Here is a 24780-nt window from a genome sequence, read left to right as displayed (position 1 = left end):
AAGGCAATGCCAATGCAGGTGGCATTTCAAAGGGGAAAGGTAATTTTCATTTTTCTCCCCTTGATTTAGCATGTGGTCCTGAGAGAAGGATGGAGGCATCTAAAAAAGAGAAGATCAATAAGGGGAAGATGGTGGCAACAACTACATAGTAAAAGACTGGCCCTATTTTTACATATTTGGATGTAAAAAGGGGTGGAGCTTTAGGCACATGATCATGACTGCCAGCTTGGCTTTTTAAAATCTCTTCTGGCGGCATCTCTGGTGAAATTTAGTTTAGTATCAGAGCACATTCTAGTTATGATTTTTTTTTACTGTTCTTAAATGCTTGGAAAGAAAACAGATCATTACTCTGTATTTTTAAATAGGTATATTTAACCTCCCTGACCGAATATGACTCTGCATCCATCGTGCTGGAATCTTTCCTTGGTTAATGAAGTAGAACCTAAGTGGAACTAGTTTTTAAAATTACGAATAATTTTATGCAGTTTATGGCACTTTCAGTGATCACATTCCACATGGCAATTGTATGAGAAATGAATGGATCCTTGTGGGAATTAATTGTACTTTCTCAGTAACAAAATTTGGCAGACTGGGAAAATGTAGCGTCTCTGCAAAGTAACTCTTTCTTAGAGATAAGGTTATCTGGAAGTCTGCAACAAGTGACTACTATATTGAATGTGTAGTGGACTTAGAAAGGCCCTTAGGTGGCCAACCACAGATCTTACACTGGGGAAAAAGACTTACCTTTTTAACCAGCCCAAGTGAATATTCAGAGATCTGATACCAGTGGTGGGTTGCCCCTGGTTCGGTCCGGTTCTTGCGAACTGGTAGTAAAACCGGGAGGAGGCTCAGCCCACCCACCCAGATGTCATCATAGATGATCTGTGCATGCGCAGAAGCTTGGCATGTGTGTTTGCTTTGCTCGCGCGAGCGAGCGATCCCATTGCAAACTGGTAGTAAAGGTAAGTAGAACCCACCCCTGTCTGATATCTCTTATACTACATTTTAAAACTGAATGACATTCTCCCTCTCTCCCTCGTTCCCACATCCTCTTTTTTGCTTCAGCTATAATCAAAATCAGGAATTCTGAGCAACAGTTCTAGTAAGTGTGAGTTGAGTTGTTTAAATGTACTGACTGATGGTATAGTAGCGTATACAGGTTAATTCATTGAGACTTATTCTCTGATTAATAGAAATGAAATATATAGAGAAGTATAGCTTGACCAAATTGAAATCTTTAAAACTTCCATTATAATTACAGATACACACACATAACTTTCATGTTCCTGTACCATCTTTTTGATTTACTAATTATCCAATGATCATGTATAAACTATTTCTAAATGTAATCATAACACAAATTGTAATTGCAAATTAGTTCTATGCCAGAGAAGTATTTATTTTCCCTACTAAAATATCTTGCAGAAAGCCAGACATGATACCTATAAAGGTTCAGTACACTAAAGTCTTATGCTATATACACGATGAAACGTTTTGCTGTTTAAAGAATCCAACAGAGATCAGTACAGAAATGGCTCAAACAGTAAGAACTATACTTTGTACTGAATTTATTCAACTGAAAATGAATAGCTTGAAGCAACAGTATTTCCTGTTAAATACATTCTTATCTGCAGCATATAATTCTTTTATTCTGGAAAATCACTTCTTGTTTCTATTACATTTTCCCAAATTCCAGTTCCTATCTATTGTGTACAATTATTTCTCTAGGTATAAAATTTTGGTTGGGAAAAATAGGTATATTTTATATTCCTATTGTATAAAATATGGCATAAAAATGTCATATTTTTAGTGATCCAGAGAAAAAAAAAGTGCTTTTATAGGTATATAGACCCAGACACCTTTACCACTGCTACTGGTGCTAAGTTATTAAATGCCTTTAAGTTCACTGTCTTTCCAACATGTGCTCAGAAAGAGTCAGGATTGTTTTCTTCCCTTTCTTATGCCATTGAATAGAGATATATTTCTTGGAGTAACTAATGCCATTGCATATCCAAATCTTTTCTGCTGAATGATATGGTTTATCCATGTAGTGTCTCCTACAGTTATTAAGTGGCAATGGCAATTATCTTGCAGGGTTAACTCTATCTTCACTACAAGCAACTCTGAAACAGTGTTATCCAATCAGTCAAAACACTGCTTCTCTTAAACATGTAATTTATCATGAGGTGAACACCTTTGAAGGAAAAAAAGCATGCAAAGATAGATGTTTAAAAAAAAGAAATGAGATAACTCCCATAATTCCCTAGTTAATTGAAGTCTACACATCTTAAAGTCACCAAGTTAAAAAAAAAAACCACTGGTTTAAGCACTGCCCTACAGCATGTCTTATCATAATCACATTGGTCAATGATATACAATTATTTACAGTTCTGGCATTTAATCAAATAATAACTGATTTCAGACATCCAGGAAATGGATAATAAGACCATTTCCTTTGATGCTATGAACAATCTTCCCAACTGATTTGAGGCACAGTCCCACAATCTTCACTGTATTGCATCAAGAAATGCTCCAATGATAACTTACAGTAATTACTCATTTTGGTATCCCAGTCTATTTGTAATGCCCAGTGATGTCAAAATGACCCCAAGGGATTTGGCTCCAACTCGGGTTTTATTCTGGCCCAACTTTCTGTTTTTGTTGAGGATGCTGCATACAGAGTCAAAAAGGCTAGGCTCAAATATGACTGGATAGTTACATCCCAGCTTCTTTGTTTCCCTCTCCTAACCAGGCAGCAGCCATCTTGCTTGCCTTGAAAAAGGGAAGCAGGAAATAAGCAAGAGAGGTGGGGGAATGTTGGAGAATGTTGGTTAGAAAAGGATAACCAACGTTCCAGAAAACATCTTGCCTCCATGCAACCAGGACCAAAGAGTTAAGCTTGACAAAGATCAGATTTTGAGGCTTCATGCTTTTATTTGGCCAATGTAAAGGATAAATGCATCTTTCCTAGAACTGCTTGCTGGCACAAAGTAGAAGCATGACTCAACTCATAAACACATAAACTGTGGAAAATTTCCCAATGGGAAAAGGCAGGAGTAATGGAAACCACCTGGTCATGTCAAACACTATTGACCTTGCCTTAGTAGGAAGCTATAGTAATTTTTCAATATTTTAAAGCAATTATGGAAACTATAGGTTCTAGAAGGCTTCTTCTACAACATGCTTACAAAGAGAAAGCCAGCTGTTTTTTTGTGTTAAAGGTAAGATCAGAAGAGTCTTTCCTACTTGCCTGCTTTCCATACTGGAGCAGTGATTAATAGCTGAGTGTAATTACTCGGTAATTCTAATGTGTGTGCCAGATCTTAAGTGCTACCTTTTTGAACCAGTAGGAACATTTGACATTTTGAGAGCATGCCAGAGACAAAGAAAATGACTGCTGTGGGAGCTTATTTCTAGCTGACCCCATCCTCAGCCCTTCAGCATCCATTTTATATTTGGAGTGGATCAGTGGTGTTTTGGCTTTCTGATCTAGAATGGAAGATGAACATACTTCTGTAAGTGGAAGGATGGGCTACCCTTTTATCTTGCTTTCCCTTTGCCATTGAGAAGAGAATAAAAGCCAAGATGAATCAAAAGGGGGAAAGCAAGACAAATACCAGTAGTTGGATCTTCACTAAATGCCTCCTCTACATTTGTGACCAGTACCTTCAGACATCCTCTCCTCTATTCTGCAGGCTATTTTATGAATATTCCAGGTGTCCCCATTTTTGCTGCCTTTATAGCCATTTTCTATTCAAGAAAACAGCAAAGATATATTGACATTTCTTGTAATGTCTAGCCTCCAGTCAAAATATAATTGGATTGTTACGAAGATAATTTCACTCCAAAACTGGGACTGTATCTTTGTCTAGAAGTGGCCCATATCTTTCTTAGTGAGATATAGGTCAATGACCTAATGTTGCAAGCATTGCTGCTATTCAAATAGCTTCTATTCAATTATCACAGGGTTTACTAAAATCTGCTTCTGAAGCCAAAACCTGAGCAATAGGCATAATCAGCAGATCACATTATAAAAACTTAGCATCTTAATAATTGAAGGCTGCTAGATTTTCTTCACAGCACCAAAAAGAAATAATAAAGAAATTTGCAGCACACTTCCCAAGTTCAATTCAACTGCCCTTTTATATGGGACTTACTGTAGTAGCACTTTGCAATATTGTGAACTCAACTAAAATGTCTCATTTCAGAACATGCCAACTGGATAGTAATCTAACAATCTCTTTCAACCACAGAACAAATAGCCACAGAGGCACAGAGCCCAGAAGCCAGACAAGTTTCATTCAGATCATCTATGCCAACTGGAATCAGCTATCATCAATACAAGGATCATTTTACATTCATCCTAGAATGTAGGATGAATGAGAGGCTTTCTGCCGTGATTAGAAGTAAAATACTACTTTCATACTAGAATATCTTACACTGACTTTCAGACAGCTACTGAGATGGAGAGTAAATGATGAGGACATGGCCTGAAAAACAATGAAGGATCTTTGCACCACAGATTAGCACAGGTGTGTCAAACTCATGTCGTCACAGCGTTGTCACATGATGTATGGTGACTTTCCCCACCTTCTCTAAACCTGGTGTGGGCGTGGCCAGTGTGTAACGCATCCGATCCACAGACCATGAGTTTGACACCCCTGGATTAGCAGAACATGCTGATGAGCCCTTTTTATGTTGCATGAGTCAAATCTATGAACTGTAGGCAGTGAATTAAATGTTCAAATGGGATTATCTATAGAAAGCTATTTATGAAGCTTGTGAATTATAAACAGAATAGCTGCTCTGGTTCTGAGTTCACAATATTCCTAATACTATTCTCTTCGAAAGGAAGGTAAAGAAGATTCCTTAGATCACTATAAAATTAGCTCCTTCCAGTTCTTTTCAATGTAAAAGTCTATTTGAAGCATCCTATTAAGAGCACTCTTTCTGATTGGACCCATTGATAGTATATAGGCCACATATATTTGTAGTGTTAAGTAGGTAATAAAATTTAGGAAAAGCTGACTGAGAGCAGCATTGCCAGGCGCCATGAGTTCTCTGGCTAGCACTCCAGCTGTAACTATTGCATTGATGACTCGTATTTCCATCACCTGACCAATGACGGATGGGAGATATTGCATCTTTGGCAATGTCATTTCTTATCCTTGCATTTGAGAGTAAGAAAGAACAAAGACCAAAAACATGCAGCCTGGCTCAGAAACTCCCGTATGTCAGTATAAGGGGTAGGAGAGAATGTAGGGCTGGAGGATATGGATTGCCATGAATTCTTGACAATAAGAAAGTGGCAAGCTTCTAGTCCCAAACTTGGAATCAAGTTACCTAAACAATACATTTTATGTTTTGAGATTTAGACTGCTTTGCTACTCAAGGCACATATAGAACTTGTCTTAGACTGTTGTATTAGAACGTGAGTTTTCACAAATAGAGAATATATGTCTATGCTATCTTTGCAAGTTTTAGAAGTGCTATACAGCAGTGGTGGAATTCAATTTTTTTTACTACCGGTTCTGTGGGCATGGCTTGGTGGGCATGGTGTGGCTTGGTGGGTGTGGCAGGGGAAGGATACTTCAAAATCTCCATTCCCACCCCATTCCAGGGGAAGGATACTGCAAAATCCCCATTCCCTCCCTACTCCTGGGGAAATGATATTGCCAAATCTCCATTCCCATCTCACTCTGGGGCCAGCCAGAGGTGGTATATGCGGGTTCTTTGAACTACTCAAAATTTCCGCTATGGGTTCTTCAGGAATTTCACTCCTGCTATACAGTATACCCTAAAAAAATCTGAAATGAATATCTTATTCATATCTTATTCCAGTGGCAACACCAGATACTGTACATTAGAAACATTAATCATGAGTCCAATTAGGTTATACTGTAGACTCCATAATGTCTTTCAGAGCTCCTTTCTCAATTCAATGAATTGAGAAAGATCTGTTGGGACCGCCTGAATTCTAAGCCAACTTGATTATTGGCTGGCTTGGAATGTCAGGATTTTTAACTTTAAGTCCTGTGGAGGACATCGATTTGGGAAATGTTGCTTTAAAAGTTACCAAGACTCTATAATGAATAGATATAGAAGGAAATGTATCTGAAAGTCTAACTTAATCCTATAGAGGAGCCTATACTTTGTGAAAACAGAGGAACTGGTTAAAAGAAATTACTTCCTTGGATTAATTTTTAAGTCCAGACATTAGAGTACATAAAAACTGTCTGTTTACCATCTATCTATCTCCAACTTAAAGAGGAAGCTCATGTATAAAAAGGAGAAATCATAAACTACTCTCTCCCATAATGAATGGAGTTTATAATGCAGGATTTGATAATTATTTATTAAGGGTTTGTGTACTTCCAAGAATGATTTAGAAGAAGTGTCTGGGACACTAATGGAGCTGAGGCTTTTGGGGGGTTTCTATGTGAGCCTGAAAGCAAAGTATATCTTTGCTTTAAGAATACATTTATTTAAATTAAACAACTCCTTAAAACAATGGCATATTTTTTCAGAAGCCTGAAAAGTCCTGGCTCCTTTAATGAATAGCAGAAGTATGGCACAAGAAGTATACTCTTGTGTGAGGCCTGAAGCTCCTCTTCTGAACAGTTTTTGAAGACTGCCCAATCCTAATTACTATAACTTTACAGACAGGGTATAGTCTCTTATAGCATTTAGCAATTCAACATTTATAGTGCATTACCAGATCATGCCACAGAGGGAAAAAGGGGAAACAATGGCATGGCTTGGCAAACAAGTAAAATGAAAATATTAAATTTGACAAATAAATAAACAAATGAAGCAGATATAGTTTGATTGCACAATTTAATAGCTGTAAGCTATTTCCAAGTCTTCCAGTCTGTCAGAACAGATTTTGAGCACAAACAGCAAATACAGAATAAAGGAGAGAAAAAGAAACTTCTGTTGCATTAACGATTTAAAAAAAAAAATCAATTAAACAAAATTATATATGAAGTATTCTTAGCCTAAGAAAACTGGAATCTAATATAAATACTGACATCTGGTAATAGAAATCAAATCACTGAAATGTATTATTATCTTATGCCTCATCACAATGATAAGTTAAATGTGGAGGTGATCAACTAACTGAAATCTGTTTAGAATACAAGAATTAAAATGTATTTTAATATAAACAGCTTGTTAAGAAAGCACTTCAAATTCTAAGCATTAAAATTTATTATTTGTTAAATTTATTTGCCACCTCTCTTGCTGTGGGGCTACTTGCAACAGAAAAAAACAGAAATGAAAAGTGTAAACATAACAGTACCAAAATAATGAAATAATAAAATAAGCAAGGAAAATACAGCAATATGAGATTTAAAAATGGATGGAGAGCAAGCAGGGGATGGGGGGGAGTGGTATTTAATATAGTAGTAACCTCCAGTGGGTCCCCAAGTTATTTTATTTTATTTATTTATTTTGTCACAACATCATACAAAAAGATTATATAGTATATAAACATATATATGAGTAAATATTAGGAGGTATAATCATATATATATATATATAGGAAGAAGAAAAGGAAAAAAAACAATAGGACAGGAACGGTAGGCACGTTTGTGCGTTTATGCACGCCCCTTATGGTCCTCTTAGGAATGGGGCGAGGTCAGTAGTAGAAAGTTTTTGGTTAAAGCTTTTAGGATTATAGGAAGAGACCACAGAGTCAGGTAAAGTATTCCAAGCACTGATGATTCTGTTACAGAAGTCATATTTTTTACAATCTAGATTAAAGCGGTTGACATTAAGTTTAAATCTGTTGGTTGCTCTTGTATTATTGCAATTAAAGCTGAAGTAGTCTTTAACAGGAAGGACATTACAATAGATGATTCTATGAGTTAAACTTAGGTCTTGTCGAAGGCAACGGAGTTCCAAGTTTTTTAAGCCTAGGATTTCAAGTCTGGTGGGATAAGGTATTTTGTTGTTTTCAGAGGAGTGGAGAACTCTTCTTGTAAAATATTTCTGGACACGTTCAATTGTATTGATGTCAGAGATGTGGTGAGGGTTTCAAACAGGCGAGCTGATTTCTAGAATTGGTCTAGCAAATGTTTTATATGCTCTGGTTAGTAGTGTAGTGTTTTTGGAAAAGAAGCTACATAAGATTAGGTTTACAACTCTTAGAGCTTTTTTTGCTATGTAGTTGCAGTGGGCTTTGGCACTTAGATCATTTGACATGAAAACTCCAAGATCTGTAAGGTAATGTCCATTGGGGGTCATCTGTAAGGTAATGTCCATCAAGCATGTACTTAGTGTTTGGGTTCTTTTTTCCTATATGTAAGACTGAGCATGTGTTGGTTGAGATTTGGAGTTGCCAAGTTTTAGACCAAGTGGTTAGATGATCAAGGTCTTTTTGAATGATAGATGTATTGTCTGTGGTGTTAAATAGTTTGACATCATCAGCAAAGAGAACACAATTACTTGTGATATGGTCACAAAAATCATTAATGTATAGTATGAAGAGTGTTGGTCCAAGGACGCTGCCTTGAGGAACGCCACTCTTGACAGGAACAGGATTTGATAGAGCATTGCCAATTTTGACCACTTGTTGTCTGTTAGACAGAAAAGCAGATATCCATTTGTGAAGGGGTCCCGAAATGCCATAGGATTTTAGTTATGAGAAATTAAAGTTTAGAACAATTGTTGATGCTAGTCTACTGATAGCATTGCTTTTAATATGGATCCCTTGAATTCATAATTATATGTCCTTCTACGAAACAGGCATTGGCAAGCATCAATACAGATAAAAAGCAAAGGTCTGGTTATACCCTCAATCATTTTATATTGAGATTTCTAGACTTGAACATATTAATTGTGTACAAATAATGCCTTAAATGCTGTCAAGACTTGTTTGCTCCCAACACAGCTATATTTCTTTTATCCCTCTGTTGCATAGAAGAGTTTAATGGATAATCTCCTTTTTCTCTGGTTCAAATGACTGATGGAAGAACTTTAATAGTGGCAAAGAACTTGTGACCAGCCAGAACATGTTGGACTACACACACTAGCTGCATAAGCACCTTGGCCAATGGCAAAGGATGCTGAAAATGATAATTTAAAACATCTGGAGAGTTCTACTACATCTCCTGAGAATTTACAGGATGGTTCATAAGTGAAGTTCATTAACAGGAGAAGAGTAGCTAGGTATTGGCAAGGATACCTACGAATCATATACCAATGATTCCTTGACCTACTACAAAAATTTTCTTTACAGTGCTATAAAGTAGGAAAAATACATATAGTTTAACTTCATTTTAATGAATTAGCAGAGAAGTGCATAAATCTTGGAATTGTTTATTTACTTAACAAATATACGTCTATTAAATATGAAAGTATATATAAACTGAATAAATATCATTTCCATGATGACATCATTGCAGAAATGATACAAATCTGTCACTTGCAACAGTTTTCATCAATTGTGCAATGATGTTATTACATAACTGATCTAAATCACCATGCATATTTGGTGCTTTAAAGGTAAAGAAAGGTAAATCAAGATTTCACTGTACTTTCACTGGGCAGCAGAGGGATATTACAAAATGTCTGAAAAACTGAGGTAAAACAAGTAAGTGTGAAGGGAAGTCTGTTGATGGAAGATCAAAAAGTCAAATGTGGCCATGAATGTGCAATCAAGGCATTATTGCCCCCTTCCCATTTTTTAAATGTATATCATGAATCAAGGGTTCGCGAGAAAACCATTTTCTATTTGTGATGTTAAACATTTTAATATAAATGTTTGAATTGTCCATTCTGTGGTATAGGGAAATATGCATGTCAGAATAATTTTTAAAAGCAAATGTTAACATATTAAATATTCATGACTCACTTTGCGATTCTCATACTTGTAATTTGTTGATCCAAAGAAAGCACAGTGTACCTATTTTTATAACATCAATGATTAAACAAATAAAAAATGACCATTAAAGTGAATGTTTCAGTTAGGTAAAACCACTACTTTTGGGGTAGGGCTATACTTATGATCAAGTTACACATTTTGATGCTTTCTGTAGAGTGAATGAATGATTAAAAGAGAAAAAGAAAAAAGAGATGTCTACTTAAAACTGGTAACCAAAATCTGGTTGTCAAGCAACAGAACCACTGTTCGCTTAGTCTGCCATTTTAAAGAGATAAAGTAATTACATCAGTTATTTTACCCTGAGGTTATCAATACATACATACTTCATTGAACTCAGAGTTTCTAGAAGTGTTCCCTGTCCCTATAAATTGAAAGTTACAAAGTAATATTTCAGCATTTCTTCAGGATACTTCTCAAAAGTAATCAAATTTAATAAGAATGTTGAATCTCATTACATTTTGTTAATATTTGATAAGATCCCAACAGAAATCATGACATTTCAGTGCTGTAATGGGAGGGTACCTAAACTATTGGGTACTTTAAAAAATACTATAAAATTTAGTTTTTTTTAAAAAAAGCAACAGAAATTCACTAAAGTTGATAGACATGCTTTAAATTCAAGTGAGGTTTGGAAAGAAATGGAGGGGGGAAAATCAGGAATGTTGGATTTAATTTCTCATAGACGAAGATGGATACATAATCTAGCCAATAGAAATATACTCACAAACCTGTACTTTACACAATGGTAGTAAATATTGTATCCAACCTTTGATAGGGAGAAAAAATTTTTTTGTTCCAATTTATACCGAGGAGCTAAAGTTGGGGAAACGTTCTAGAAATTCACACCAAAAGTCTGAATAAATTCTGAATAAGTCTGTATGAAGAATCCTATCTCTTGAAAAATGTTTAATACTAACTCAATGGGATAAAAAGACTCCAAAGTTCATCATTATTAAATTGCTACGCATCATTTTATGAAAGACTATACTACTGCTGTATTCTTCAACCAAATTTGCTTGTTTAATATTAAGCCATTAATATCAAATAAGCTAGTCTTGAGACCAGACTTGGTAGCTAGACAAATTATGCTGAGGGTTGCTTAAACAAACAATTTCTTGTATACACCATGAAATGGGAGTATTGTGTATAATAATATGATTTCCATCATTCCCTCTTCAGCCATATAGTATTTAATTTAGAAATAATTTCCCAATCTAGAAATTACGTTGCTCTAATATTCTGCTCTAATATACGTTGCTCCAGAATATTTTTTACAATGGCAGATCTTCAATAGCGCAATTGCACTATTGAAATTGTTCCAGTGATGTGCTTCTGGAAATATAAATTCAAATATTATTTCCTGCTTCCATAAAATTCCTGCTTCCATAAAACCCTATTTAGAAAAGGAATAATAAGTATTTCAAAAGAAAAAAAAAGAAAATTTAAAAGTGACGGGATCAAAGGCTAAATAACATATTTAGCGAAAAGTACAAAAAACGGAAATAAACCAAAAAATATACAGATGAAAATGTTTAAATAATTGCATGTATTCACAAATGAAAAAAATGTCAAGGAAGAACTTTACATCAGAAAGGGATATAGGAGGAAAACCACCATATTCTAAATTACACTGATATATTTGGAAACAGTGGGAAACCAGATTTCTGTTTTCTCAATGAAGACCACATTTTTAAATTTTAAATTGCAGGTTATGTCAAATTAACAGCAATTATGCTGTTAAAGCTAGCAAATAAACCACATGTCTATAGCTGACTATTAGGGATGGTGCAAAAATGTGAAGAAAAGCACTCAAAATGACAATGCTTCTTTTTAAAAGTATCTCCCTTTATTCTCAACCTGGCTGAATATCTGCTGATTTTGGCCTAATTCAAAATGGTGGTGGTAGCTCATCCCTGCCACCACCTTGTTCTTTCTGACAGTCTTCCTCACATTTCTCAGGCAACTTGATAAATACGTTTTTGGCTTTTTTCTTAAATATTAAATAATAAAGTACCATCTCTGAACGTTCTTGAGTAATTAATACATGTTACCCCAAACATGAAAGGATTATTTCAGGGATGTATATAGTACTACTGAAAACATTCAGTGGACAGTGATAGAAAAAGAATGGATTCATGGAGTACAGAAGTTTAAATTGAAAATTGTAAAAAAGATTCTGAGCATTTGAACTGTCGCCTTTGCTTCTTGCTGGATGTATTAATTTTTCTGTAAAATCCATCATGCAATTTTCTGTGCACCCACACAAATTTCCTAATCGTGATCTCAGCAGAATTTTAACACTTTCATTTAAATCTGATTTGGGCCTTACAGAAAGTCTGAGTAATTCAGCACAGGGGTAGGTATGTCTGTAATGAGGGAAGTCAATAATTCATCAAGACATTATCTGAAATATCACATTTTACCTCACGCCTACTTGGTAACAAAATGTTGAAATTTATATTAGGATAGGCAGACTTCAGACTCACTGAAGTAGTGAGGACAAGGAAAGCATGATACAAAATGGTGGATTATAGCAAATGCACAGTAATATGAAATGAAAAGAGTAATTACTCAAGTGAAAGACAACCTCGCACAACATCAAGAACTGAGAGATACTCTTTACTTTTAGGGTTATAAAGATTTCATCTAGGAGACAATGGGTTTTCTAGCGAATAGATTATTGGCAAAATTGCGGACAATTTTGCATTTGCAAAGAAGGGATTTTTTTCCCCAACTAAAGTAAGCCCTCCTAAGAATGAGAGAAGCTAGAATCAAAGTCTGTCCTCAATATTACTATTACAATGGGAAACAGGGAATATAGAAAGAATTAATGAAATATTCCTTGTTTCACAGTTTGCAAAAGCAGTTGTTGAAGCTCTACATTCAACACGTGCTTTTAGTGTGCAGAGCTAAGATATCTTTCTGTTTATTGTCCTGAAAAATTGCTATTAGCAGAAAAAAATGTTCTGTTAACAGCACAATGTTTACAAAAATTCAATTGCTTATTGATGGGATTTTTTTATTTTCGGAGAAACAAATTTTGTTGTTTTGGACAACAGAGGCCTAAATTAAGCTTGACATAAAGAGGCCAGATTTATCAACACAAATCAAAGCCACTAAATTCCATTCCAACCTTGCATGGCAAATGGCATATAGTTTGCTGTAGAGTAGTTCATCAAAGTTTGTATCAGCGGCAACCGGAGAAAGGCTCTTGAATGTGAAAGGGAAAATTAAGCAAAGTGGGTATTTTGAAAAATTCACCCACCTTTCTTGTTTCCAAAAAACATCTTATATAGATTTATCCCAATAAAAAACAAATTGTGATATCACATAACAAATCTTGAAGAATATCACAAAACAATCTTTTACCCCAAATTGTCTTGGTGAAACCCAAAATTGTGTCAGCGAAACAAAAAGAAAATTTGAACAAGTAACAAATCATCATTTAAATGATAGTACAGAACAGATTGCAAATAGTTAACACTTACAAAATACTGAGATGAGGATAACATGGCCGAATTCTCCCTCTTCTTGAAGACAGCATATAAAATTCCTCCAATCATTCCTCCAAAGGTCTAATTATTTCTTTATCCCTTTGTTAGCTGTATCAAAATTTATGTACCCAGAAAGGGGCATTTCTTGCAATGTCTTTCAGCCTTGCAAAACTAGACAATCTTAGCAGGGGCTGCCATGTTGAATTGCAAGTCTGATATGATTCAACAATTTTCTTTCTCCTGCGTAGGGTGGCAAAAATCCAAAATAAAATAAAAAAAATTAGCTTCCAATTACCCAGAATCAAAATATTTTGAAAAATCAAAAGGAAATCCTGATTAACAGTCAGGAGAAATAATAAATAATAAAGCCCACCAACAAGTTGGGTTGGTTTTTAAAAAATGGAATGTTTTAACACAAAAAGCGAGAAGAATGGAGGAGGGAAGAAAGGATGTAGGAGTAGCAAGTGCCAAAGCACTTGGACAAATAAAATGGCATTTTAAAATATTTTCAAAAGAGCTACATTTGATTTCGTACCAGAAAGAGATGTGCCGGGAAGGAGAAAGATTTTGCTGCTCAGTAGCCGATTGCTTTAACTTCGATGATCTGGACAATCATCAGGAATGGTTTCTTTTTTCAAGAAAGGCCAGTTTCAGTGAAACAGCTCCCCCCCCCATGCGCTCCCTTTTCCTTCTCAGAGCAGTTCAGCGCCAAGAAATGGGCGGTGCCTGCATGCCAGGCTTCATCCGAATGAGACGCCAAGGCCGACAAGAGGCTGGCATAAAGAGAAGCTGGCACAAATTCCTCCACTTGGAACTCCACTTCAATATACCCTTCAAATAGTCTCCCTTTATTAGCAAACTAGGGGTAAAAAAATCCATGGAACCCCACCCCCACAAGCAAATATCTCTAAAGTTTTTCAGTCTCTATTGAGAACCATTTCCAAAGGGCAATTTCAACCAATACCTATTCTTTCAACCCATGCCAGTTAAAACAAGCAGCTCATTCTCTCTTCTCTCTGTTTTAGCAGCCCAAGGTATATACATAAAATAAATGTTGACTTCTACTTTCCTAACTTGAGATGTTGGAGGCGGCAACCTCCTTTAAAACACTGCCAAAGAAGATGAAAGACAAAATGAAACAAAAAGGAAACAAACACAAAACAACCCTCTTATGTTATACAAGAAGCAGTTTCGTTTTGCGAAATGTTTCTTTTGTCGGCGGCAAAAATGGAGTTAAGAGGCATAAATGGAGATGAGGATGGTTTAAAAACAAATCAAAGCAAGCAAACAAACTACCGGGATATGCCAGAAGAGGACACCCTCCCTCTAGCTCCCATTTTCCATTTTTTCCTGTGCCAGTCTTAGAGAGAGCGAGAGAGAGAAAAGAAATTAAAAAAAGAAAGAAAGCGAGTAAGCGAACGAGCGAGCGAAAGGGGCAGTGAATAGCTGCTCGTTCAGAAATGGGCCTACAGCCATTTCCACTTTGGAAGCCTCAGCAGTCGTTCTCTCTCTCTTTCTCTCTCTTTCGCTCTCTCTCTCTTGCTTTCCCTCTCCCCGCATTCTCCCTGCCCACTCTGGCTTAGCTGCCAAGTCAGAGTTGGCACTGCTTCCCAGGCAGCACGGAACAAAGCCATTTCCCATCCCTGTACAGGCAACTGTCAATAAGCAAAGTGACAGTCACATCTCCTGCATGTTAATCCTAATGGACAGGAGATGTTTGCAAGAGAATAAAAAGCCCCTTCACCCCTCCAAAGCCGTACAATAAAATCATTTAAAAAAAAAATTAAAGGAAAAAGCCTCCTTCGTCGACCCTGTTTGGAAGGATCATTTAAAAATACAGCTGTCTGCAATAAGGATTGGAGAGGGAAAGAAAGCGGGGGAGAGAAGAGGGCTTACCCACCAACACCCTGGCAAACAAGGCTGCTTTGCATCTGTTGTACCTGTTCCTGTTGCCTTTCTTGCCTCTTGGAATCGTGACAAGAGAGAAAAGTCGCCTCTGGTGGGTTGCTCAAAGCTGCGGGTCTGCAGCCCTGTGCAGGAAGTTGGCACCGATCCCAGGTAGGACTTTACTCCCACATTTCTACCCTCCACCCCCTCCTGTTTCTTCCCCTCCCCTTCTTCTTCTCCACCCACCCACCATCTCCCTTGGTAAATTTCACCCTGCTCTTCCTCAACCCTGTACTTAACTTACCTTTTCCCCCTGCTGTATGCATGGGTGTGCATGCATGTACATTAGGAATCAATCATAGATGCACTCAGGACCCTCTAGAATTCAAGCTAAGAAGCACAAACACCCCTTAAGGGTGACCCGGGTGAAAAAGACAGCAACAGCTTCTTGTCTGCACTAGTTCTCCTACATGCTGTTTCACACATGGGTTGGGTAGTGGTTGGGTTAATTCTTTTTTTTCCATGCTGCCAAGGAGACTGGACAGAACACAAGGGGGGGGGGAGAATACTCCGAACTCTGTACAGCACAATGAATGGAAAATGTTGAGCTTCGTGAAACTCCCAAATCCAATCCCTCCCTCCCCTCCCCTTTCTGCATTTTTAATACTGCCCGGCTTCTGAATTGTTTTGAGCCCACGGTTGGGAGGGAACATACAGTATGGACTCCCTGCTATTGGCAAGAGTCTTGCTGGGGGTGGGTGGGGGAGAACCGAGTTCTCACAATCAAACAGCGAGAAGAGCAAAGAGAAATTAACATCCAATTAGTGCCATGTTTAACGAAGGAGACAGAGACAGCCGTTGTTTTATTGCTCTGTTCTTTTCTTTTGGATCTGACAGGCAGCGCAAAAGGCACCCCCAGATTGCAGTGACGTCATTTTCTCCTCTCTTCCAAGTTTCACAAAGGTTTGTCAACTTAGACCCAAAAAAATTAAAAAGAGAAAAAAATACATTCATAGCCAAATGTCACAAAAACAAAAATTAAAAATAAGATTTCTCTCTCACTTTCTCGTTCTCTGTCTCCCTTTCTCTCTTTTTCTCTCCCGCTATGTCTGTGTGCCTTTGCTTGTTTTCCGGCTCACTCAGCTTGTAAAAGTTTGAGCTGTGTGACACTCCTCCCGGCCTCCTTTGGCAGCGTGACAAGAACTGCTTTGGTGTATCAAAGAGAACAGGCAGCTTTTAAGGAAGAAACTCAATTCAGAGAGATTAAAGAATTCTAATGTTTTAATCAAGGGAAAGCAAGGGGATGAGGGGGAGCTTTTCCTTACATCTGGTGCAACATAAGTGGCTCTCTACATGTTGCTCCAGCAATTTAGAATTAAAGGAGTAAAGGAAATGAAAGAACCAAAAGGAGCCAGGAAAGTAGCATTAACCACCCCACTGTTTCGCTCTCTATAGTTGTGAACTTCCAAGACCTTCTATATGGAAAAAAAATTATTTTGAAATATTCTTGGGCATCATGGTTGCAGACAAAGTCTTTCCAGTAACACATACGGTTCTCACCCATTGGAGTAAGAACAGAAGCCATTTTACTTAACATTATAGCTATATATTTCTTCCTACCAGATAGTTCCATATTCTCCTATCAACAAGGAAAATAGGATCCTTAATAAGATGCTTTTAATCCTGTAACAAAACCTGGCAATTTCTCACTTTCTCTCCCTCCCAACCTGCGACCTTTATATCTGGGCCTCTTGTATCCTATCCAAACTGCTTAGAATTGATTTCTCCAGCTTGAAAGAAATGTAGCGAAGCTTTACGAGCACGTTTCCCTGACCAAATTAACTGGACTGAGTGATGTCCCTTGGTGACTAATGGCCGCTGTTACAGCTCAGCAGCCTTTGGAACCAAGCAGAGCCCTCTAGAGGCAAACCTACCAATTCTGGGCTAAAAGAATCCATGTTCAAAAACAGGATAACACCAGAAATATTTGTGCAATAGGATCATTTTAAACTCTAAGCCATATTAAGTATACTGGACAAAAAACAACATGTAAATGAATACAATATTCATGTCTCTATTTGAAAAAGAAATGGTCAGCTTCCTTACTTCTATGTCTTCCTTCTCTCCATGAGGGCAAACAGCTTCTTTTTTATTTGAGTTCTCCTGTTATGATTCTGTAAGGTAGATTTCATTGTCATGAAAATATAACCAATCATACTACATGTTGGTGTTGTGGCACTGGGAATAAACTGTGATGCCAGCAACAAAGCCATCAGTCTTTTCTTGGCTTGCAACGTTCCCCTTTTTTAATCTAGGATGGTTTTTTTGGCTAGATATAGAGATGGATCATGACTTAATAAACATCAGCTGGCAGGAAGAGTACTGTAAGGTTGCTATTGTTAAGAGAAAGAGATCCCAACAATTACAGATAAATACTGCGTACTGTCCACATCAATTTTGGGGAGGCAGAAAAATGCACACTAAACATATCCACTTCTTTATGATCTGTTCTGGGATATTTTTTTAAAAGAATGACTTGGCCTTTGAAGTAAGTAATGGAAATGGTTCAAAGCAACTTGGGCTCTGCCATGACAAACAGTTTTGGAGCTAACCTGAAGTATTTGAAGATAATCTGGAAATATTTTAAATATTTCTTCCTCTAATGTGAATATTGTATTAATATGTTTTATTACTTCAAATGATGGGTTCCTTTTCTGTAGAGTATTATAAAGAAAAGCAATATAAAATTTCCTTTAGAAGTAAAACTAAATAGACCAGAATCTTTTTACAAATTGTTTTAAATCAATTTAAAACTCTGAAATTTCTAAGATTAGGGAAGATACTGGCAATTAGAAAACCTGAGCAAAAAACTGTTTTGGGGTTATTTGTTTTGCTGCAGAATGGCATTTTATTTTTTATTTTGTTCTCCATTATTTTTGCATAATAAAACAAGAAGCAATTGCTGATAGGGATGCAAATTTTTTTTGTAGTGAATGCAAACCTGAACCGAATGAAAATCATTTGCTTCAGTCTTCATTTGTTAAGAAACAAATGCTATTATTTGGGGTTTTTTGTTGTCTCATTCATACCTATTCATCACTGATTCTGGGGCAGAATGGGGCTTATGCTTCTCTAGTGAAAGCAGCTGTCTTTGGCAGTCACCATTTTATTTTTTTTACAATGCCTAAGATATTTTACATCATCCGAAGGCATCCTGTGGTTAAAAAAAAGTCCATCAATTTCACAGCATGAAAAATTCTAAAGGATTCAGGAAAAAAATAATCAAATGGTGATTAGAAAAATCAGATCAGAGAAAAAAATTATAAAAGCAATCCAACCATCAGAGCCATAAAAGCCAATGCATTTGAAATGATTGAATAACAAAAGAGGTACGATTTATTTTGTTAGTTAGTATGTTATAGGCTGCTCCAATCATTTAACTCTGGATGGCATACAACTCCCAAAACATGTAATCTGGGATTGAAAACAAATCATAGAATGTAATACATGTAAAACTGGGACTCATTTTAACACAATAAAACCAATTCCTTACTTGGAAGGATAGTAATAATAATAAAATTAAAATAAAGGCAGATCGAAGCCACTAGCTGGTAATGGTTAGAACACAAATGTCGTAGTTAAAAGTCATCCCTTTTGATCTTCACCAGAAAAGTTTTTTTTAATCTTGCTAAATCTCACTGCTATACTCTATCTTATTTTAATATACTATTACTGTATTAATGATTTTACCTAGATAGTTTGTGTGAATCAGTTATTACCTGAGATCTGGAAAGTTGCTTTTCCTCATTCTAGAACTGCTCTAGAACTTTGTGATGTTGGTCTGATAAAGAGTTCCTTGCCCTGTTCAAACGAAGCACAGTGGGTGGTCATAGTGAGTCTTTTACAAGAAGGAATGTGACTAAGAGAATGCCCAACGAGAAGAATGAAAAAAGTGGGGATCAGGGTCAAATGAAAAAACCACTTTTCATTGCAAAGCTGAACAAGTGCTCCCTCTTTTCTTTGCATGCTGAAAGAGACCCATTAAGGCAGCGGTCCCACCCTTTCCAGCTCCGAGGACTGGCAGTGGTGGTGGTGGGAGAGGGGATGGTTTTGTTCATGTGCCCACTGATTGCACAAATGGAGCTCTGCATGCTCATGAGCTTGCCCACTTGAACTACCTGGTTCCAAACAGGCCATGGCCCGATACTGTGGCATGGACCAGGGGTTGAGGACCCCTGCATTAAGGGACTCAGTAGCATATTTGAGTAATTTACTTCCCACTGCTGCTACTCCAAGGAAGGGTCTAGATGTATGCTTGGCAAAAACCAGTCAGCCATATGGTGATATTTCCCTGACATTCCAGCTGGAAGAGCATGCCCTACCACATCTTTCAGCTGTTCCTATAAGACACTTTCCCAAGTTTCCGTGCTTAGCAAATGGCTACAATCCTGCAAAAGCCCCACACTATCCACCAAGCTTACCCAATCTCAAAGTTCTCCTAGCGGGATAGACTAGAAACAATTGCCAGGCACTCAAGGATCCAGAATGTTTGTTAAATATCTTTTATTTCAGTAGACCTAATAAGTCATTATGAAAAACAATGATTGTGGGGTTATCAAAAGCAAATCCCATATAGTAGACTCAATGTTTCTACCTCTTTATCCTGGGTCACCTATGGATAGACTGGTCCTAAATTCTCCATTTTGGGCAAGAAGCCTAGTTTCCATCTGTTAGTTATTTGGGTCAGAATATGACATGAAGTTGTTTTACTTTGGCCTTGTAAGAAAACAAATTCTCACACCTGATCATGACAAATTATCAGAATTTGTGATTTTCAGATTTGGACAGTATCTTGTAGTCTTGTCCATGTCTTGTACCTCAAGTTGAGCCTATCATATATAGTTTGGTCATTTAAAAATACTGAGGTAATGCTCAGTATTGTTTATAATAACTATTGTCAGAAAAGCCAAGATAAACGTTTTCTATGTAAGATTTTTTAAAGGAATAAGAAATAACAGTAAGAAATGCACCAATAATTTTTAAAGATTTGCATAGCTGGCTGAGAGAAATAAAATTTGGGCATCATTCTCCACTTCACCTTCTTCACATTGCTCCTTTTTTGTCTAGCAGAATAATCTGGTATGTGTAAGAAAACTGAAATAATTCTTGGCATTAAATTAAATCGAATAGTTTTACTATTTTGAATGAACAATACATATAATTTCAAACACTCAAATACACTTCCCTAAGAATGTGAAGCTTCAGTTTCCATCACTTTCATGCAGCTAGGCAATAAATGAGAGCTCAGCTTCTAATAGACTAGAGCAGGGGGGTCAAACTGGTGGCCCACATAAGCCACGCCCACCCCAGCTCCATGAATGGGAAAAACATTGCGAAACATCATGTGATGGCAATGTGACGCCACAAGGTTGACATCATTGACTAGAGGGTTCTTTTCTGATCTACATAATAATAAAGGCAGAAAAATGTTCTCATTTATGCTGCTATCTATAGGTTTTAGATATTGTTTCTTGCTTAAAAGGATCCCTGCATCTGCCTATTAATATAAAAAACAGTAGGTAGGTTTGTGATTGGGCCCAATATAAGGAGCAATTTTAAAACTTGGGAGTAGATTAACATAATGTTCCATTCTGCCACTGTGACTGTGCCTATCTATTACGATGTTAAGAGAGTTTGGTGTAATGTTTAAGGTTCCCGATTGAGAAAACAAGAGACTATGACTTTTAGTCCCACTTTAGGCATGAAAAACAACTGGGTGGCTTTGAGCCAGTCACTCTCTCTCAGCCCCACAGAATTGTTGTGGGGAAAATAGGAGGAAGGAATATTATTACTGTGTATTTGTCATCTTGAGTTACATATAAAATAATAAAGGTGGGAAAAAATCTAATAAAATAAGTTCATACTTCAAACTGTGTTTCTAATTCTTGCTGTGCTTAGAACAGCCCATCTCACCTGTATTGCCTCAGTACTATTACAATTTACAATTTTTCATTTATATTGGGATCCCTCCTCATTTTTCCTCATAAAACCCTGTAACATGGACTATATTAATAGTCCAAAATCACCGGTGAGATCCATGATCACATAGAAACTTCTACTTGGATCTCTATAGTGATTATCTAACATTTTAATGACTACAATTTTATTTAGACCAAGTCATTTCTAGTTGATAGCTTTTTGTTTTGTTTTGTTAAAAAAAATTGTGTGATATAGAATGGTTGGCTCCAGAACATGCCATTTTTTCCCTCTGGAATGGGATGTCTGGCAGATTCTGCATGCGGTTCACATATTTCCAGAAGTGCACTTTATCATAAGAAGAAATAATTAATTTTACAATGATTTTTTCCCAGTCTTGAATAATATACATCTGGAAATGCATGAACCATTCCAGAATGGATCAACTAATTCTAGAAAAAAATGGAATTCTTGAGCTAAATAAATAAATAATAACAGAAGTATTCTGTTTTGCTCTTATCCTTATTTTATAATTTTTACGAGATCTTAGTTTCTTTAAAAAAAATCTCTCTGCAAGTCTCTGTCAGGAGCAGGACAAACATAATTTGTCCTGCTCCTGACTGAGACATGATTTCAATGCCTGCCACTTTCACTCTGAATTCAGCATTCAAAAATTGATCTGGATTATGGGCTTCCTAATGTCACCTCCAAATGAAACACCAAGAAAGGAGACTAGGGATTAATGGATAGCAAAATCCAGTCAAGCTTACTTCCCTCTCCCCCTCCTGTTGGGATCTGTTGTCTTCTTGTCTACGTGCTGCCTGCTCTGGCACTGTACAACAGGAGCAGAGGAAAGCAAACATTCCTATCACTCTAGGCCAAGGGCGTGCTCCATGGCATCAATAATGGATCCTCTGTTTAGCAAGCAACACTGCATCATCTCCAGTCATATCCTACACTCTCTTGTCCTGACTGGAAAGCATCTTCTCTGCACAGTAGGCTACTCTAACACAGTACAGAGAAGCTATCTGAGCCCAATACCTGGGAAGTTGTCACCTCCTTTAGAATGAAATTTAGACAATCAAGGTAGATCTAAAACATATTTGCTCCTAAACTCATGGGCCAAATATTGTGATTACTCAAATGCTTTCCAACTACCCCAGATCGGTATCGATGTTTGATTTCACAATTTTGATATTGACGCGCCACTGACATTTAGGGCCTGGACTAAAGTTTCTCTTTAGGTGTTCAACCAGTCATGCTCTTTCCCAAATACTCCATTCCATTTTTCATCCTCAAGGTTTCTTGATTTCTCCATTCCTGGTCCAATTGACACTGTCCTGTGGCCATTCAGCTTTACTCTAAAACTCACTGGCCCGATTTCCTTCCTTTTGTGCAGGTATGTTCTTTTTGTGACATTGGTTGTTGTTATTGAAGTTATGTATATTTTGAATTGCCTGACTCCAGCTGGCTTCTATGACATTATTTTTTGCTACAGATTAGCTGTGTGTATTAATGGTGCATTTGTATAGTAACCTTATGATAATGAAAGTCTAAAGTTTAAAATCAGCCAAGGATATCATTAAACTGCTGAAGCTTCAAAGGAATGACAAATACTCAAAATTGTGAGAGATTTAATCTTAAACTACTCAACATGATTTTACAGGTGAGTACATATAGCTAAATCCTGACTCACAAAATCAGAGTTGATTTTAAATTGCAAATCTGTAAAGATGGGCTTATTTTGCAAGTCTGTGAAGACAGATTTTACTTTTCTGCAATGCATTCCATTAGTTTGCAACAAAATTTTGTATCTTTTTCTAACAATGAGGGGAAATGGTAGCAGCTAAACAGCTTTTAGAATTAAAAGAACAAGCAAACAAGCCACTATATAATGAAAGTAAGCCAGGAGCCACTGAATTTTGAGACAAAAACACCTGGATTGAAAACCTCACTTTGAAATTCTCAGATTCAAAACTAAATAAAATTTTGTAATATGAACAAATTTCAAACTTTTATCTCAGCATTTGCTTGAGTATAAAGCTTCAAAAATATAAACCTTTCTAGGTCTGCTCTGACGTAGATATTCAAGTGTTTCAAATAATTTAATAGTTGTGCTGGTCAATTTTGGGGGGTGGGGGGAGATGAGCAACTAAACTCTTTTCTTCCATCATACATAATTTTCCAATTTCATCTTTGAGAATTAAAGCCATGGTTACTTTAAACTTTTATTTGGACTCTGTTTTTTGTTAAGAACACTGCTTGAAAAATATCAAAACATACATTGAAAAACTGAAAGATTAACACTTTTCAGTTACAATTTTCTGGAAAACAGCAGGTCTCTTCATAATGGTGGTGGTGGGAGATGAAATGGAAAATCATTTGCAGTTCAAGATGATACCATTATCTCCAAATGGAACTAGATATAAAACACACAGGAAACAAAGAGGGAGACAGGCACATGTTCTCCTTCAAGATAGATGCAAGATACAGAAAAAGACACAATTATACATCATGAATATTAAATAAGTGAACCACTTGCCACAGTTTGTTACTGAGAAAGGCTGAAGAATTACAAAGCGGGAGGTACTTAGTGACTTTGCTCAACGAATTAGTTCTCAAAATTCAAAACAGCTGTATTATGCTAAAAATAGGAAACGATCAGAAGGAAGTGAGCTCTCAGCTGCATGTGTCCTGTTTTAGTAGATCTGAGGTACTGTTCTACTTCTGGTGTCTCCTCAGCCCAGCAAAGTCTGGGCTGGACTTACCACAAGCACAGCTGGGTTTTTAGAAAGAACTGCTCCATCCAAGTTGTTTGCCAAGTTCTTGGTGGAATGCAGTGGAGTTTTAAGATTCAAGAAAGGCTTCCTCTTGCCACACAGTTTTGAGATATTCAAAAATTCTTCATAGAGTGCCCTCAGCAAATGACAGATGGGTGACCAAAAAGAGGAAATAATCTCTAAGTAGTGGCATTCCAGTTATGATATAAACTTCCCAGAGCAGCTCTTTTGATGCCATCTTTGTTGGATTCACATATAATGCTAAGCCAACATGTGATTGGTTTTTGGCTCAGCTTATTATGAAATCCTAGCTAACTATGAACCCATACTACAGTAGCTTAGTAACTGTTTAAATTCAATATTTATCCCTTGCAGAGCCAGAGGGATAATTCATATCTATTTATTAAATAATTTATATATTTTAACTTTTGATTCTCAATTTAAAATTGCATATTTTAAAAATTAAAATAGTTACAGTATTCTGTATTATTTTAAATTGCATTTTAAACCCTTTACTATACTTAATAAACAATACTGTATAAGCTTTTGATGGCTTTAGAATGAATGAATCTGAAAAGGTTCTGCTGTCAAATCACATTCTGAATTTGAGTAACTCTGTATGTACCTTTGCTGAATTTAAAAAAACCATCCATACCATTTGCTCCCTGTTGTCTTAGTAATACATTACTCAGTTGTACAACCAAATCAGTCAGCAATTTGCCAGCTGACTGAGCACAAAAATGCAGAAATTGATATA

The 24780-nt window shown here is 36.7% G+C and overlaps 1 protein-coding gene and 1 long non-coding RNA gene across 3 annotated transcripts in view; one reads left to right on the top strand and one right to left on the bottom strand.

The window, feature by feature from the left end:
* Window positions 1-6079: 6079 nt before the first annotated feature.
* LOC131194396 (uncharacterized) overlaps window positions 6080-24780 on the top strand; it is a 24997-nt gene continuing 6296 nt past the window's right edge. The window contains exons 1-3 of one of the 2 annotated variants that reach the window (XR_009154159.1): window positions 6080-15438; window positions 16165-16230; window positions 22544-22642. This is a non-coding gene — a long non-coding RNA (uncharacterized LOC131194396). The remainder of the gene's footprint in view (window positions 15439-16164; window positions 16231-22543; window positions 22643-24780) is intronic. The other variant, XR_009154158.1, reaches the window with a different exon arrangement.
* Window positions 23459-24780, bottom strand: part of MTCH1 (mitochondrial carrier 1) — a 22386-nt gene continuing 21064 nt past the window's right edge. The window contains exon 12 of the mRNA XM_058175327.1: window positions 23459-23662. Within this exon, the coding sequence (XP_058031310.1) occupies window positions 23633-23662 (30 nt within the window). The 3' untranslated portion in view covers window positions 23459-23632. The remainder of the gene's footprint in view (window positions 23663-24780) is intronic.

The sequence above is a fragment of the Ahaetulla prasina genome, chromosome 3 (genome assembly GCF_028640845.1).
Source record: "Ahaetulla prasina isolate Xishuangbanna chromosome 3, ASM2864084v1, whole genome shotgun sequence".
NCBI lineage: Eukaryota > Metazoa > Chordata > Lepidosauria > Squamata > Colubridae > Ahaetulla > Ahaetulla prasina.
Note: the sequence above shows the minus strand (reverse complement) of the source record. Positions and strands in the feature narration are given on the sequence as shown.